This window comes from Neopelma chrysocephalum, unplaced genomic scaffold, assembly GCF_003984885.1.
Source record: "Neopelma chrysocephalum unplaced genomic scaffold, ASM398488v2 Primary Assembly neopelma1_367, whole genome shotgun sequence".
NCBI lineage: Eukaryota > Metazoa > Chordata > Aves > Passeriformes > Pipridae > Neopelma > Neopelma chrysocephalum.
Window position 1 is genome coordinate 648,810 of NW_020898031.1, and position 14,759 is coordinate 663,568.

Consider the following 14,759-nt stretch of genomic DNA (forward strand, 5'->3'; position numbering starts at 1 on the left):
TGACTCTCAAGCAAGCTGCTGTTTTCAGAGCGTGGGTGCCACCCCAGCACGTCCCGGTGCCACCCCAGCACAGCCTCCCCACCAGCCCAAAGGGACGATCCCAGTGCCACTCCAGCGCTGCCGCCCCAGCCCGGGGTGAGCCCTGTGCCCCGGGGGGCTCCGAGCTCCCACGTCTCCGGGAGCGTCTCCGTCTCACACGCTCACATCCTGTTTTCCAAGCGAAGCTCCTGGGAGCGAGTGCCTCGGTGGTGATGAGAGAGGCAGCGCGCACCCCGGGCACCCGGGAGGTCGGAGCTGCCGCCGGGGCTGAGGTCGCTCCGCTCCCTGTTTGTCAGCCCGTTCCCACAGCGTTTTGCCCTGTGGACACACAGCCCGGGGGAAGGAGCTGCGGTGCCCGTCGAGGGCTGGGCAGGGCTGGTGGGATCTTCCTCGGGGCACCCCAGGGTGGATTTGGGGGGACAGATGGGGCTGAAGGGGCACGGAGAATGCTGCTTCCCATCAGGGAGGAGATGGAGGCAGGGATCTCCCTCCAGGACCATCCCGGAGCAGCACTTGCCGTCCCAGGGCTGCAGCTCTTCCTGAGGCCAGGGCAGCGTTGTGAGAATGAGGGAAAGGGGCATCTGGATCCTGAAACCCAGCCAGTGTCAAAGGCTGCGCTAAGGCAATCCCAGGTCCTGCTCCTGCCCCCCAGATCCCTGCGCAATTATGTTTTCAGACTAAAAAACAAATCATAATAAAGCTGCTTTCTTTCCCATGTTGCTGCGGGGAAAACCCAGGGCGGCAGCCAGAGCAGTGCCTGTGGGCAGATATTCCCAATTTCTGACACTTCTATCACACAGCAGGGTTTCATTTCAGACATGTCCCATCTCCCTCCAGGAGCAAGCACCCGCAGAAGGGAGAGTCCCCGTGCTGCCAGCAGGACCTGCAGAGGATTTACAGACATTTCCACAGCTCCTTCCCCGTCGGGGCTGGTTTTCCTGCAGCTGTTGCTAAAGCAAGCCGGGGTGGGGGGAAGGAGGGAGAAGTTTGCAATAACAGGGGTACAGATTTCACAAAAAGTGTGGAAAGTGTCGTGAAGAAACGTCAACAGCAGAAACAACCTCAGAGGGAGCTGAGCTTTCAGGCAGGGCTTTCCGAGGGATAGAGGAGCATCCCGGCAGTGGGATTCCTGCCCCTGCCCCAAAGCAGGGTGGGAGAATGAGGGTTTGGGGAGAGGAGCTGCTTTGGGGGAAGTTGGCAGCGATGGGGAGGGATTGAGCGCCAAGAGCCCCACGTGGAGCCTCCTGCCAGCCCAGCCACGGCCACGGGACACCGGCCAAACTGCCACGTGCCACCCGGCTGCCTCCCCTGCCACTCCTCTGCTCCCTTCCCTGCCCCGGGCACCCTCTGCCAAAGCTCCTGGCTGTGCCCCCACCACCCAGCAGCAGCTATCCCTGCTTCCCAGCCCCCCTGTCCCCTCCTGGGGCTGATCCCGAGCTGTGTTTGCTTCCAGCCCGATGTTTGCAGGGAGGAAAAACAACAACAACAACAACAACAACAACGAGGAGGAGGAAGAGAAGGATGAGGAGGAGGAGGAGGGGTTCAAATGCTTCCCCTCTGCCTCTGGCCATGGCTGCCATGGTGAATCCCGTGCAATGGTGGCTATTTTTAACCCATGTCAAGAGCAGGAACCAACCAGGGGTGCTGATCACTCCCAGCAATGCCAGCCCTGTCCCACACGGGGGGCCCTGGTGAGGGTTTCCTGCCGAGGGCTGGGGCCGGCGGAGATGCCCTTCCCAAAGGCAGGATGGGCTTGTTTATGGGGCAACTTTTATCTGCACAAACAGCCCTCGGGCGGGCAGCAGGGACGAGGGTTTGTCCGGGTCTGTCCTTATCGCCGGCCGCGATCGGAGGGGAATGTAAACACAGATGGACGGGCTGGAAATGCCACAGCGCAGGGACATCCTCACCGGGACGGGACCCACCATCACCCCGCCCTGCGTGGGGCTGCAGTGGGGTCCCCAAGCCTCCGTGGGAGGGACGGGGAGCGGGGTGGGGCTGGGAATGCCACATGGACCGTGAACGGGGAGGTGATGGATGGGGTGAGATGAAAGCAGCCCCCGCTGCCCACCGGGCGGGAGTTTGTCCTCCCCTCGGGATATTTTCTTCCCGTCTCAGCAAACCCTCCCGCAATCACAGCCCAGGCAGTGCTGGGGGAAGCGGGGCCGGTGATGGCAGGGCTGGGCAGGAGGTGCCCCCGTCGCCGTCCCCGGGGCTGCTCTCACGCCAGGGCTGGGGGCATTTCACGGCTTAAAAGACACATTTCCCTCCCCGGGAGGAGCGAGTCCCTCGCCAAAACCCACCCCTGCTCAGCTACCAGCGGTTTATACCAGGTCAGCAGCAAAGACACTGCTGATGGAGGGACGGACACCTCGGAGAGGCACTTCTGCTCCCGATTTAGAAGGCAATGAGGCGATAACCTCGCGTCACATGAGGATGACAAAGGGCTTTCCAGCACTGGGAGCTGCCCGGGGAATGGGCTGATAAAATACCCTGGAGAGGAACATACCGTAACCAGAAAGGGTCTGGTTCCCTGAAGGGGCATCTCCAGAAGGGTGTTTTGTGGGATTTGGAACTCCCTGGAGGGTTTCCCCTCACACTGCTGCAACCAATCCCTGTCCACACCCTGGCCAGGGGTCCCACAGGCACCGAGGGCAGGTGACCCCTGGAGCAGGGCCCCCCGCTCTGCCCCAGCCAGGATGTGCCCTTAAACCTTGACCTTTAAACCCCCCCCGGCCCCTTGACCCTGTAATGGTCCGTTCTCTGGGAGGAGGAGGAAATGGCAGTGGCTGCCTCACTGGGTTGGGGGTCACTGCTGATGTCATTCTGTGGCCGGAAATGTTATTTTCCTGCCCCAGTGCCCACTAATCGATTCAGCAGCTGGCACAGGGCACTGCAGCTTGATGAGGGTCTCAGGGATCTTGGAGGGGCAGAAACGCCCCTCTCCATGCCCCAGCCTGGCAGGAGATCACTGCCTTGGCCACTAAAATGCTGCCCCGTGGAAAGGGCTCTGAGCCCCCCCGAGGACCCCCAGCACCCCAGGGGTGGCCCGTGGCTCCGCAGGGATGAGCTTGGCCCTGGGCCAGGGTCCGGAGCAGCGTGTGGCCGCCGAGCTCCACCTGTTGGAGTCGGGATGATGGTTTGGGCAGGACAGGGCTGGCTGTGTCCCACTTCTGTCAGCCCCGAGCCCCGACCGAAGGACGGGCACTGCCACAGCCCCGGTGACCTCGCGGTGCTCCAGCGAGGGCGGAGCGCTGCTGGCATCTGTGCTGGCATCCGTGCCGGCATCCGTGCTGGAATCCATCCTGGCTCCCGGCATCCCGGCCGTCAGCAGATGTCAGCACTGGACCGGTGTCCAGTGAGGGTCAGCAGAGCTCTGTGGCCACTGCTGGGGGAGCAGGGAAGGGCTGAAGGGGCTTTTTCCAGCGGGTACCCGTGGTGGTCCCAAGGATGCTCCGAAGGGCTTCGTGCCAGGGCTTCGTGCCAGGACGCCCCAGCGTCCCCCTGCCCAGCACGGGGGTCCCGCCTGGCCCGCCCTGCTCTGCCCCCGTGCCTCACGCCAGCTTCTCCTTAAATCTTTTATTTAATAAAATCTTAAGACAAACGCTATTTTTCCACCGCTCCGTCCCACCGGAGCATCCCCGGGGACACGGCGTGTGTGGCCCCCGCCGCGTTTGTCCCCGGGCCCCCCGGGGGTGGCAGAGCCATTTGGGATGGGGTTTCTCCACTCGAGGCGGTCAGACATCTGTCCCCGCAGCGCTCCCGCAGGGACCACCCGGACCTCCCGCGGCGGCTCCGCTGCACGAAGGGGCAGGGGCAGCGCTGCTGGGGGGTCCCGGCGTGGCCAGAGGGGCACGGAACGAGGCGGGGGATCCCCCGAAATAGGGGACAGAGGCGGTGGGTGCCTCGGGAGGGGGATGTGTGGAACTCGGCATGCCCCGCACAGACCACGCCCACGTCCCGCTTAAGCCACGCCCAGTGCCCCACCCATCGACAGACCCCGCCTCTGCTCTTGTCAAGCCACGCCTCCATTGAGTCAAACCGCGCCCCCGCTAGGGCTAAACCACGCCCACACACAGACCGCGCCCCTATCGGGTTCAACCACGCCCACTCCCTTTCCCGTTCAATCCAAACCCCGCCCCGTGCCCCGCCCCTTGCCCATATTTAGGCAAAGCCCCGCCTCCTTCGATGAACGCCCCGCCCCGTTTCCCCGCGCGGCGGAAGGGGCGTGTCCCGGCGCGGAAGCGGCGGCGGCAGCGGCGGTCCCGGTGATCCCGATCCCGGCGATCCCGGCGGTCCCGATCCCGGTGGTCCCGATCCCGGCGATCCCGGTGATCCCGATCCCGGTGATCCCGGCGGTCCCGATCCCTGCGATCCCGATCCCGGCGGTCCCGGTCCCGGCGGTCCCGGTACCGTCATGTCGGGCCGCTGCTGCCAGGGGCAGACTCCCAGCCGGGACATCCCGGGCCCCGGCAAGTGCCTGACGCTGCCCGACGGGGCCGCGCTGCCGCCCGGCGACTACAGCACCACGCCGGGGGGCACCGTGTTCGGGACCACGCCGGGCGGTGAGCGGGGCACGGGCACCGGGCACGGGGGGCTCCTGCTCCCCGGGAGGGGCTCGAGGGGACTCGCTTTGGCCAAGGAAGGGGGGGCTCCCCGTTTTGTCCCAGGAGAGGGAGGAAGGGGGACCCCCCGCTTTGCCCCCGGGGCTCTGGGGAGGTTTTGGGGAGCCCTTGCTGGGATGGGGATATGAAAGGTGGGGCGTCCCCATCTTGATGGAGGGGGCTTTGCTTTGGGGAGGGGTTTTCCCCGGGAGCTCGGACACGGCTGTGCCCGGAGGAGGAATGAGGGGTCCGGGGGGCTCCTGCCTGCCCAGGGATGGGGCTGGGGATCACGGCTGTGCCCCCCAAGGAGCAACCCCCGACATCCCTCCGAGCTACTGATTAATTCTAATCTCTAATATTTGCTGTTTTCTCCGACAGTCAGCAAACCCTGGGGGCCTTTTCCTTTATTTCTTGTTCCCAGGTTGCTCCAAATCCTGCAAGTGTGGCAGCTCCACTGCTGCAAACAGGCCATGGGCTGGTTCTCTCCTTGTTTGCTGCAAGTCCTGTGCAGCCCCAGAGCTGCCAGGAGTCGGGAATCTTCAGGGATTTGATCCTCGAATAAGAGGAATAAACAGGTTATACGAAGGGCTCCTCCATCAGAGGGGTTTTGTGCCCCCTCTCCTGCTCAGGTGTTTATTTGGGGCAGTTTGGCCACGAGAAAAGTGGCTGCAGCTCCAGGTGATGGCACCTGGCACAGGGTCAGTGTGGGGAATTCCAGCTGCCTCTGCTCCCACCCAGCAGGGGTTTGGGATGACTTTTTTTCCCACACCTTTAAGAATTTCCCCCCCTGCATCCATGTCCAGATGGATTTGAGCAGCGGGAATGGCGAAGTTGCGCTCGGGAGGGGATGGAGGTTTTGTTGGTCCCTCGGACCCACCACGGGGTTCCAGGGGTTAAAATTCGCAGAGAAGGGGAAGTGGCACTGCTGACTCACACGGTGGGTTTTGTGTGTGCAGAAAAGCTGAGGTTTGGGGTTATTTTGGCCAGCATGTTCCCTCCTCTGAAAGCAGCGCCTGCAGGAATTGTGCTGGAGAACGGGAGGCTCTCTGAGCCTCAGCCAAGAGCAACAGAACAGAAAGGAGCAATTAACGGCCTGGAGTAACGAGGGCTGTCAGCTGTTTGTCACCGGGGAGCTGGTGGGTGCCTGGAACTGAGGTTGGGGTGTGCCCACCTGGCAGTGCCCACGGCGCTCCCGTGACCCGCCCAGGGCTGTCCCAGCTTGTTTGGGGACACCGTGTGCTGCCCAGCCCCAGGGCTGGAATTCAGGTGCTGGAGGGAGGGGATGATTCAGAGCTGTGAGCCTTGGGCTGTGTGTCTGCCCTGTGGGCACAGCGAGGCCCGCGGGGGCTTCCAGGGAGCAGCACACACACGCTTCCGTGGGTTGTGGTTTTCCTGCTAAATCCACCCTGACCTCCCTTCCAGCAGCAGGGAACTCAGCTTTGGGGGTGTGAAGGAGCCTGTTTGTGGCTCTGTGACAGCCCAGAGTCCTTTTGCTTTCGGGAGCTCTGGGCACGTGCCTGTCAGAGGATGTGGAAGCCCTTGAGCTCCCGGTGCTGGTACACGAGCTGCGGTTCCAGGAATCCCTGTCTTAGTCCTGCTCCCCGAGCTTCCCAGGAATTTTAACGCCCCTCTCCCAGCCAGCTGCGTGTTGGGTTGGATTTCCACCCCCCACACACCTTGTGAAACAACTCAAATTCAAAATCCTGAGTGAGAAGTTGTTCAGTGTTTGGGGAACTCCCCTGCAGAACTCCGCTGGAACACAACACCCGGACACGTTGGTTTATATATATTTATTTTATATTTATAGTGTTCAAAGCGAAGGGAGTTGACTGTTCCAGGACAGATGGTAACAGGAGCTGTTTGCCCACACGTGTGTACTTTAGTTAACACTTTTGGGGAGGTCACAAGGACTAGTTCCTCTCCCTCTGGCTGGAACGGGAGCAGGGCAGGACAGATCCAGGGGGGTGTGTGCAGCCCTTGGGAAGCAAACGCTTTTCCAGCACTTCCTGGGTTAAGGCTGTGGGCTGTTTGGAGGGATTCCCTTTTCTGCCTGTGGTTTTGGAGCGTTTTCCATGCAATTCCTTTACAAGGAACAGGGTGTTCCATGTATTCCTAGAAATCCGTGCCCGGAGGCTCACTGTGATGGGCTGGAGCTGGCTTGTCTTGCTGGGCAGGGAGAGCTGCTGGTTAACCCTTGGAGCATTAACAACTCTGTGTAAGCCTTGAGCAAGGTGTGTGTAGCTGCTGCCCTGCCAAGGGAGGTGTCTGTGCAGGCACATCCTGGCCCCTGGTGTGTCCAGGTGTGTCCACCTGCAGCTCTTGGCCCTGATTCTGGCCATGGGTGGAAATTAAATTGGATTTTCTGTTTGCTCTGTGGGTTGTTGTGACCTTGGGCGAGCTGGAAGGGGCCGGATCTGTCGCTTCCAGCACCGGGCTGGGTTTGGAGCCTTGTGTTCCACCTGGGCAGCAGCCTGGCAGCATTTGGGTGCTTGAGCCTTCACCTTTACTTACAAATACAGTGTTCAGGTGCCTGGTTTTCTTGTGAGGCAACACAGCCTGAGCAGTGAGTGCTAAATCACAGCTATCACTTAAATACCCAAGAATCCCAGAGTGGTTTTGGGTTGGAAAGGACCTTAAAGATCATCCAGCTGGGCAGGGCCACCTGACCATGTTCTTGTGTCCCCCCACCAGGTACCAGGATCATCTACGACCGTAAGTTTTTGATGGAATGCCGCAACTCCCCGGTGGCCAAAACACCCCCCTCCGACCTTCCCGACATTCCAGGCGTCACCAGCCCTGGCGTGGAGGAGCTGAAGCTGGAAAACCACCACGTGCAAAACTGTGAGGAGAAAGTGAGCGCAGGTGAGCGGGGGCAGCAGGGACCCAACAACCTGTGAGGTGCTCTGCTGGTTCCTAGAAATTCCAGAGCTGGCACGGAGCCAGGAGGTTCCAATAAGCCGTGGTCGATGCTCCAGGGAATTCTTGGAAAACCAGAGCTGGCTCGACGTCATGGGGGTAATGAGGCTCTCGTGGTTGTTGTGTGGCCCTGCTGTGGGCCCCAGCAACGTGACTTTTTCGGTTATTAAGTGTGATTTGCTGTGATTCCCGTTAATTCAGCGTTGGGGAAGCTGCTGCTGGATCAGGAGCCCCGTGAAGAGCAGAGCAGGCAGCTGTTACTGCCTCTCCCTGTCCTGGGCCATGCTGCAGCTGCTTGGGGCTTCAGGTTACAACTCACAGTAGGGTTTACTCAGGGTTTTTAATATCAGCACGAGCTGTAAATTCCTCCTGCCCGTTTCTGACCCCGCTTTGTGACAGGGACACTTCACCGAGGCCCTGAAGCAGCAACACGAGCCAGTGTTGCTCTTGAAGAACTGTTCTTAGAGTTATTTGAGGTTAGCTCTTGAAGCAACATGAAGCTACCAAGTGCAAGTGCTTATCTTCTCTCTAAAAATAAAGTCCTGAAGGCTCCTGTTGGCTTCCATGCTCACTCCAAGCAGAATCTTTGCAGAGTTGCCTCATGCCTTCACACCCCTGTGACCTCAAGTGTCTCACTGGACCCTCTGGCACCCTGAAATGCAGGCTGGGTGCTGGGTTGTGACTTCCCAGAGAATCCCTGTGCCCAGGAACAGATCCTGGCTGCTCTGGCTGGCTCCTGCCGGGCTCTGGGAGCAGCTGGAGGGATAATGGTTGTGAAATGTGCCTGTGTGGGTTCATACCAGTGATTGTCATCAACAGGGGTCTTTACATTCCCTGTCAGAAGGACATCCAGGGCTAGGGATAAATTATTTAAAGGGCATTTTCTCTGCCTCTGCTCTTTTGGGTCTGAGGAAGATTCCCCAGAGCTGACACCTTTACAAGAGCTTCACGAGATGGTTTTCACACCAGCCTCGATACCTGAATGCAGATTTTTAAGCCCAAACTGCCCCATTTCTGAAGCACAGCTGCCAGTCCCCCTTCACTACAATCTCTGGTATTCAGTGTGGAACTCAGAGGGCTCATCTGTGGTTTTGTCCCCTCGGCAGGTGAGGAAGAGCAGTTTGACATGGACATCTAACGCCCCTGCCCGGGGAGTGCTGATCCAGTGAAGCACCAGGACTTGTCTTGAGGATTCCCACCAGCCAGGCTTACAGCAGCCCATGCCTTGAGTGCCTTCCTGCTCCTGGGAAAGGCAGTTGATTCCCTTGGGAGAGCAGAGCGTGTCCTGTTCCAGGGGCCGGGGCTCGGAGTGCCGGAAGAGACACTCCCACCCCTTGGGTTTGGTTCCAGTTTTATGCTTTTGTTAATCATTTTAATACTGTAACAGTTACAGAAATGCTATATAAGGGAGAAATAAAAAACATGTGGAGTCTCCTGGTGTGGAGATGAATGCAATAAATGTGGCTTCTGTCCCTTATTCCGGCAAGAAACCACCAGCTTGAGGTGTTCCACAGTGGGTCTCTTTGGGAAGTGAGTGCTTACCTGGGTTTGTCATCCCTGCTGAGCCTCCAGTGCTGCTTTACCCTTCTTTCTCCTTTTTATCGTGTGGTAGGCAGGGGTCAGAGCTTTGGGAAAGAGGGTTTGGCTGAGGGGGGGTTTAGAAACAAGTCTGGGTTCGAGAGGGGAATTTTCGTCTGAGAAAAGTTAATTTTCCCGTGGGTAATGCTCAATTTGCATCCCCATCGACCAAATATCTGCATTTTTAGCCTCGGGTTTAATAAATGTGGTCTGCAGGAGGTTCTAACACATTGCTGTGTGAATGCTGAGGGGGAGTGGAGGCACCTCAAAGGAGGACAATCCATATCAGGACACAGCCTGGACCTCAGACTTCCTGAACCACAATGAGTGTCTGTGCAGATCAGATTCTGTAGATAGCTTTTAAATATCTGCTAATGAGGCTCAGTGGTGACATTATGATATGCAAACCCTTAATAATGAGTAACAGAACAAAGCAATTGCTGCAGATAAACCCGCATTTCTCCAAGATAAGATTTAAGGGTTTCTCTGAAACCTTAATGGGAACAAATCCAAATTTATTGCCCTCTGGTGTGACTTTATCAGTCTTGCAACTCTGCACGGGTTTGGTTCTGATGAGGGTTTAGAGAGGAGCTGCTGCAAGAGCCAGGAGCCTTGTGGGGTCAGGATTTGGTGTCGGTACAAAGGCCTGGATTTTGGGGTAAGTGTCGGGTATTGCAGGTAATGCTCTTAAATCCCATTCCCTCCCACCTGCAGGAGAGGTAACACGTGCTGGAAGTGTTAAGTACTTTGTCCCTGCCCTGGAAGCTTTGCATTGGTATCTGAAGCTTATGCAGATCTGGGGGAGCATCAAAGCCCCAGGTGCCTGGGACAGCAATGCATAGCTGATAATTCCCAGGGAGGGAGGGCTCCCTGTGGAACACCTGGCCAGGTGTGACCAGGGCTCCAGGGAGGGTCGGGGCTCCCGCTGGGTTCCTGGGCCAGGGCCCTGGGGCCACGGGCACTTTGGGGCAGTCCTGGGGGGCAGAGAGAGTCCTGACCAAAGCTGTGGATGGGATGAGGTGACGTGACACATCTGCTCCCTGCAATTTGTCCTGAGCCCATTCCTTGAACTTTTCCACCCGTGGCATGGGACCAAGTGGTCTCAGCATCCCATTGCTCCAGTCCCTCACCCCCTCCCTCACACCCCCAGCCACTACATCCCTCAGCTGGGCAGTTTTGGATCCATGTCCTGCCTGCCTTCATGTTTGCAGCTCTCCAAGCTTTCCTGAGCCCTGCACGGAGCAGCTCAGCCCTCCAGGGCAGTTCCCTGCTCCACCAGGCTCGGTTCCTTGCCCAACACTTGCTCTCCCAGGCCGAGGAGCTGCTCTTCCTGCAGGCTGGGCCCTGGTGAGCACGGTGGGAGGCAGAGAGGGAGGGAAGGCAGCTGTGGGTGGCTGTGGCACAGCTGGGATGCTCTGGGGAGGTCTGGGGACAAGTGTTGGCTTTGTCCTTGCATTTCCCATCCCGGCCCCTTTTTGTCGCAAGAGGGTAGAGCAGCACACCCGGTGTCCCTGCATCCTGCTCCACATCCCTGAGTCCTCCTCCGTGTCCTTGTGCCCTGCTCTGTGTCCCTGAGTCCTTCTCCATGTCCCTGTGTCCTGCTCTGTGTCCCAGTCACGGGACAAACACCACCTGCCTGCCCCAGCTCGTGCCTTAGTGCACCACTTGTACAAATATTACCCTGGACCTGTGATAAGCCCCTTGGCCTGTTTGTTTTTACTCTTTCCTCGTGTGTCTAAAGCAATCCATGCCTGCCATCCCCCTGCCCCTCCAGGCTGATCCCAGCCAGGCTCAGCTGCCCCACTCCCCAAGTGGTCACTGCTTGTATCCAAGTCTTGCCCTCCCAGAAAACCCCGGGCACCTTCCCTGCTGGAAAACCTTCCCTGCACAGGGAGGGTCTGTCCTTCATGTGTAAGGCTACTGAGACCAAGCCAGCCCTTCCCAGAGCAGAGACCTGCCAGCTCCCCCCTGGCCCTGGGATGCTGAAGGGTCGCAGGCAGCACCCCGTGGCAGGGCTGGGGCTGTCCCCCCATTTGATTGTCTTGCGTGTCTGGGCTCCCTCTGTCCCCCCCCAGGCCCTCCCCGGCCGATGTGGATTGGGGCAGGAGCAGGGCCACAGCTCCCCCTGCTCAGATCATGTCCCTGCTCGCAGCCCGAGCCTGGCAGAGCCCGGCTCGCCAGCAGATCCTCGCCTAAACCCGGCTTTATTGTCACCACCCACGCTTTGATGTTTTCCTTACAGCCCTGGAATCTCAGCCTTTATTTTTCCACCCCGCTCTTCCCAGGGAACGGCTGCTGCCTCCCCCTGCCCCGCCACAACTTTTGAACCCGCTGCTGGATTCCAAACAGGCGTGATGGAGGGGCAGAGATGGCAGAGATACAGCGGGGGCTGGGGGGGGGTCAGGGGGTCCCGGGCTGGGCGTGAGGGTGTGAATCCTCCCGTTTATGAGCAGGAGTGGCAAAACTACCGAGAAAGAGGCAAAATAATGTGATTTTATGTCACCCGCAGCGCAGATGTGCAGGTTTCTGCATGGCTTTGCCTCCTGCCGGGGGTCAGCCCCGCGCCCCCGGCCCACCCTTGACAGCTCCTGCAAATGACCCTCTAATGACGGGATGGTCGCAGTGTGAAAGCTGTTGGAATATGTAAGCGGCCCCGGGGAGGGTCTGCTGGGGAGGGGGGACGCACCAGACACGCTTTGTTTATCCGCCGGCTGGGATGTGGATTGGGGATAATCAGGCTGGGCTGGGATGTGGAGTCGGGGCTGCTGGTCCCAGGAGGGGCGGGGTGGGGGTGGCCCCTGTCCCATCCTGCGCAGCCACCCGGGCCACCCGCCGCCAGCCCCGACGCTTGTGGTCCCACCCGTCCCCTCAGGGTTCCCCCCCGCGAGTGCCGTGTCCCCATCCACGGGGGCAAATGCGAGCCTGGGGGATCCCAGACCCACCGCCGGGGCTGCAGCCAAACCCCGGCACTGCCCCTCGCTGCCCAGGAGGAGCATCCCCCGCCAGGACTGGGGTGCAGGGGGGACATGGTCACCCCAGGGCACTGGAGGACCCGGGCGTTGCCTGGGGCTGGGGTTCTCCTGCTGTCACCGGGCTGGTGACCCAAAGGAGCTGCCTGCACTGGCCACAAGGCTTGGAATTCACTGCTGTTAGAGAGCAGGACCCTTCCTTTATCTCCGAGGGGTAAATAAGGGTGGGAAATCCCTTTAGCCTCCCCTTCCCCGCCTGCAGGTGCCTCCCTGCTTGCTCTTGAGCGACTTCCCGTCAGGGTGGGAGCAGCTTCGTCCTTATCTCACGTGAACTTTGGAGCTTTTGAGCATCTTTTGCACCGTTTGGAGGGACCCCTTTGCTCTGGCAGTGTCGGGAACAGCCAGAGCCCACCTGCTCTGGTGTTACTGGTGAAGGAGCAAATGGACAAGAGAGATGGAGGAGCTGCACCCTGACAGACCACCAACAGCAAAAACGGGCTGTGGAAATCAGCCGAACCACCAGGTGTTTTTAATATATATATATATATAATTTATTGATGAGTTTTACAACTGTGACCCTTTCTCTACCACCCCATCCAGCGAGGGGGGAAAAGGCTTGAGCAGATCCGTGGCCTCACGGAGGGAGCAGAGTGTGCCGTGGCAGGGAGTGATGCTGCCACGCTCCAGTCCTGCACCTCAGCTCCTGCCTCTGCCCAGCAGCACCAGCCCTTGGCTGGCCCAGGCACACCTCCCAGCAGCACCACAGCTCCTGGAAAAACACGGCGTGGGGCACCAAGGTGCCACAGGGAGGTGGCTGGTGGCCTTTCCTGCGTGGAGCCTGGATCCAGCCATGCACCGTGGCCACGAAGCACCGCTAACACCCCAGCACCCCACTCCTCCCCTGGCCCAGCCAGGGCTTTGCTGACCCACAGTCACACGGGCTCGAGACGCCCCGGTCTGTGCCATGGCCGTAGGGTGGGTGGCCGGTCCTTGGGGGCACTTCTGGGCAGAGATGTGCCCCTTCCCAGCGGGGGACGAGGCGGCCTCAGTTGCAGCCACACTCCTCGATGATCATGTCCTCGTGGTGGCGGACGACGATCTCACCCTTCTCGTAGTAGAGCATGGAGAGGGGACTCATCCTGACCGGGGAGCAGGCGGGACACGGCACCTGGTTGGGCTTGTAGAGCTGCAGCAAACTCTGTGGGAGACACGGGAAGGGCAGAACATCCCCCCCTGCCTCGGGTGGAGGGCTGGGAGCGTGGGGGGCGCGGGGGCAGCTCCTCTTACCTGTATGTACGCGTGGTTGGTGGGCTTGAAGGTCTCGTCCACGGGCGAGGGGCACAGCCCTTCGCACCGGTAGGCGTTGTACTTTTTGGGGTAGACGATCCAGCTGCCCCAGCCCGTCTGCTCGAAATCCACCATCATGTCCACCCGCCTGCACAGGGCCCTGCCCTCCTCCCGCGGCGTGGCCGCAGCGGCGTCGCTCGCTTTGATCCTTTGCTTCTCCATCCTGTTCCTGCGGTGCCGGCGCGTCCCCTCGCCCTGGGAGCCGCTGTCACGCATGATGTACTTGGAGGTCTCCGCCGTCCTGATGAGGCTGTGGTCTCCTGGAGACTTGTCCGTGGAGAAGACGAGCAGCAGGACCCTGTCTGCCACGTCCTGGGGCAGGGCTGGCTCCCCGTGGCCGGTGTCGCTCAGGGTGGGCGAGTGCGCTGCGCTGGTGGCCGGGACATCCGAGCCGTTCACCTCCCACCGCTCCTTTCCCACGGGACTGTGGTGCCCGGGGACCACGGCTTGGTGCAGCCAGGACTGGAGCAGGTTGGTGACCTCGAAGACTTCCCAGGAGGCCTGGGTGGCAGAGGGGCTGCCGGCCACGGTGCCCAGGAAGAGCTGGTGGGCGCAGGTCCCGTCGCCCCGGCACCTGCGGCGCTGGCTGTGGTAGATGTCCAGGGAGACGTTGTGGGAGTGGGAGAGCCCAGGCGGACGGATGCGGAGCTGGGCCAGACTCACCTCCTGGCTGCTGGACAGCGAGGACATGTCGAAGGAGAGCGCCCAGCGGGAGCCGTTCTGCAGGGAGCCTGAAAGCCAAGGGCAAGGTGAGGGGACATGGGGCCGGGGGTGCCAGCGCCGGGAGGGACGGTGCCCTTGTGTCCCTGCCGCGGGAGCCCGAGGGTCAGGGGAAAGCCGCTGGATCCACCCCGAGAGCCAGTGAGAGCCCCGGGCAGGGCCGGCCCCGGGGACAGGGATTCTTGGGACAGTGGGGGTCCCTGGACAGGGATGCTTGGGGCCGGTGCAGGTCCCGGGGACTGTAACTGTGCCAGAACAGGGATGCCTGGGGATAGTGCCAGTCCCGGGAAGGGGAATGGTGCTGATCCCGGGGACAGGGTTGCCCGGGGACCGCACGGGACCCGGGGACAGTGCCGGTCCCAGGACAGGGATGCTCAGAGACGGTGAGGGTCCCAGGGACAGTGCCGGTCCCAGGACAGGGATGTCCGGGGCCGCGGCCCCACTCACCGTGCGGGGAGAGGCTGAGGGCGGCGGCGGCGGCGGCGCGGAGCGGGGCGGGAGGGGCGCGGAGCAGTTGCAGCATCAGCGGGGGGCAGCGCGGCGGGGCGCGGGCCGGGGACGGGGTGGGCGCCCGGGTGGGTGCCCG

General features: G+C 60.7%; 2 protein-coding genes across 3 annotated transcripts; one reads left to right on the plus strand and one right to left on the minus strand.

Annotated features, from left to right (window-relative positions):
• The first annotated feature begins 4,368 nt into the window (after nucleotides 1-4,368).
• EIF4EBP1 (eukaryotic translation initiation factor 4E binding protein 1) lies at nucleotides 4,369-9,018 on the plus strand. Of its 2 annotated transcripts, none has more exons than XM_027706269.1 (3): nucleotides 4,369-4,604; nucleotides 7,335-7,505; nucleotides 8,663-9,018. In XM_027706269.1, exons 1-3 carry the CDS (start codon nucleotides 4,457-4,459, stop codon nucleotides 8,695-8,697), a joined length of 354 nt encoding a protein of 117 aa, XP_027562070.1. In that variant the 5' UTR covers nucleotides 4,369-4,456; the 3' UTR covers nucleotides 8,698-9,018. The 2 variants fall into 2 exon arrangements, with proteins under 2 accessions (XP_027562070.1, XP_027562071.1); XM_027706270.1 differs by having other exon boundaries at nucleotides 4,372-4,604; nucleotides 8,666-9,018.
• Nucleotides 9,019-13,062: 4,044 nt separating this feature from the next.
• Nucleotides 13,063-14,696, minus strand: NODAL (nodal growth differentiation factor). The gene is made up of 3 exons (XM_027706350.1): nucleotides 14,621-14,696; nucleotides 13,394-14,184; nucleotides 13,063-13,304 (listed from the first exon to the last, which is right to left on the minus strand). Exons 1-3 carry the CDS (start codon nucleotides 14,694-14,696, stop codon nucleotides 13,152-13,154), a joined length of 1,020 nt encoding a protein of 339 aa, XP_027562151.1. The 3' UTR covers nucleotides 13,063-13,151.
• Between the last annotated feature and the right edge of the window lie 63 nt (nucleotides 14,697-14,759).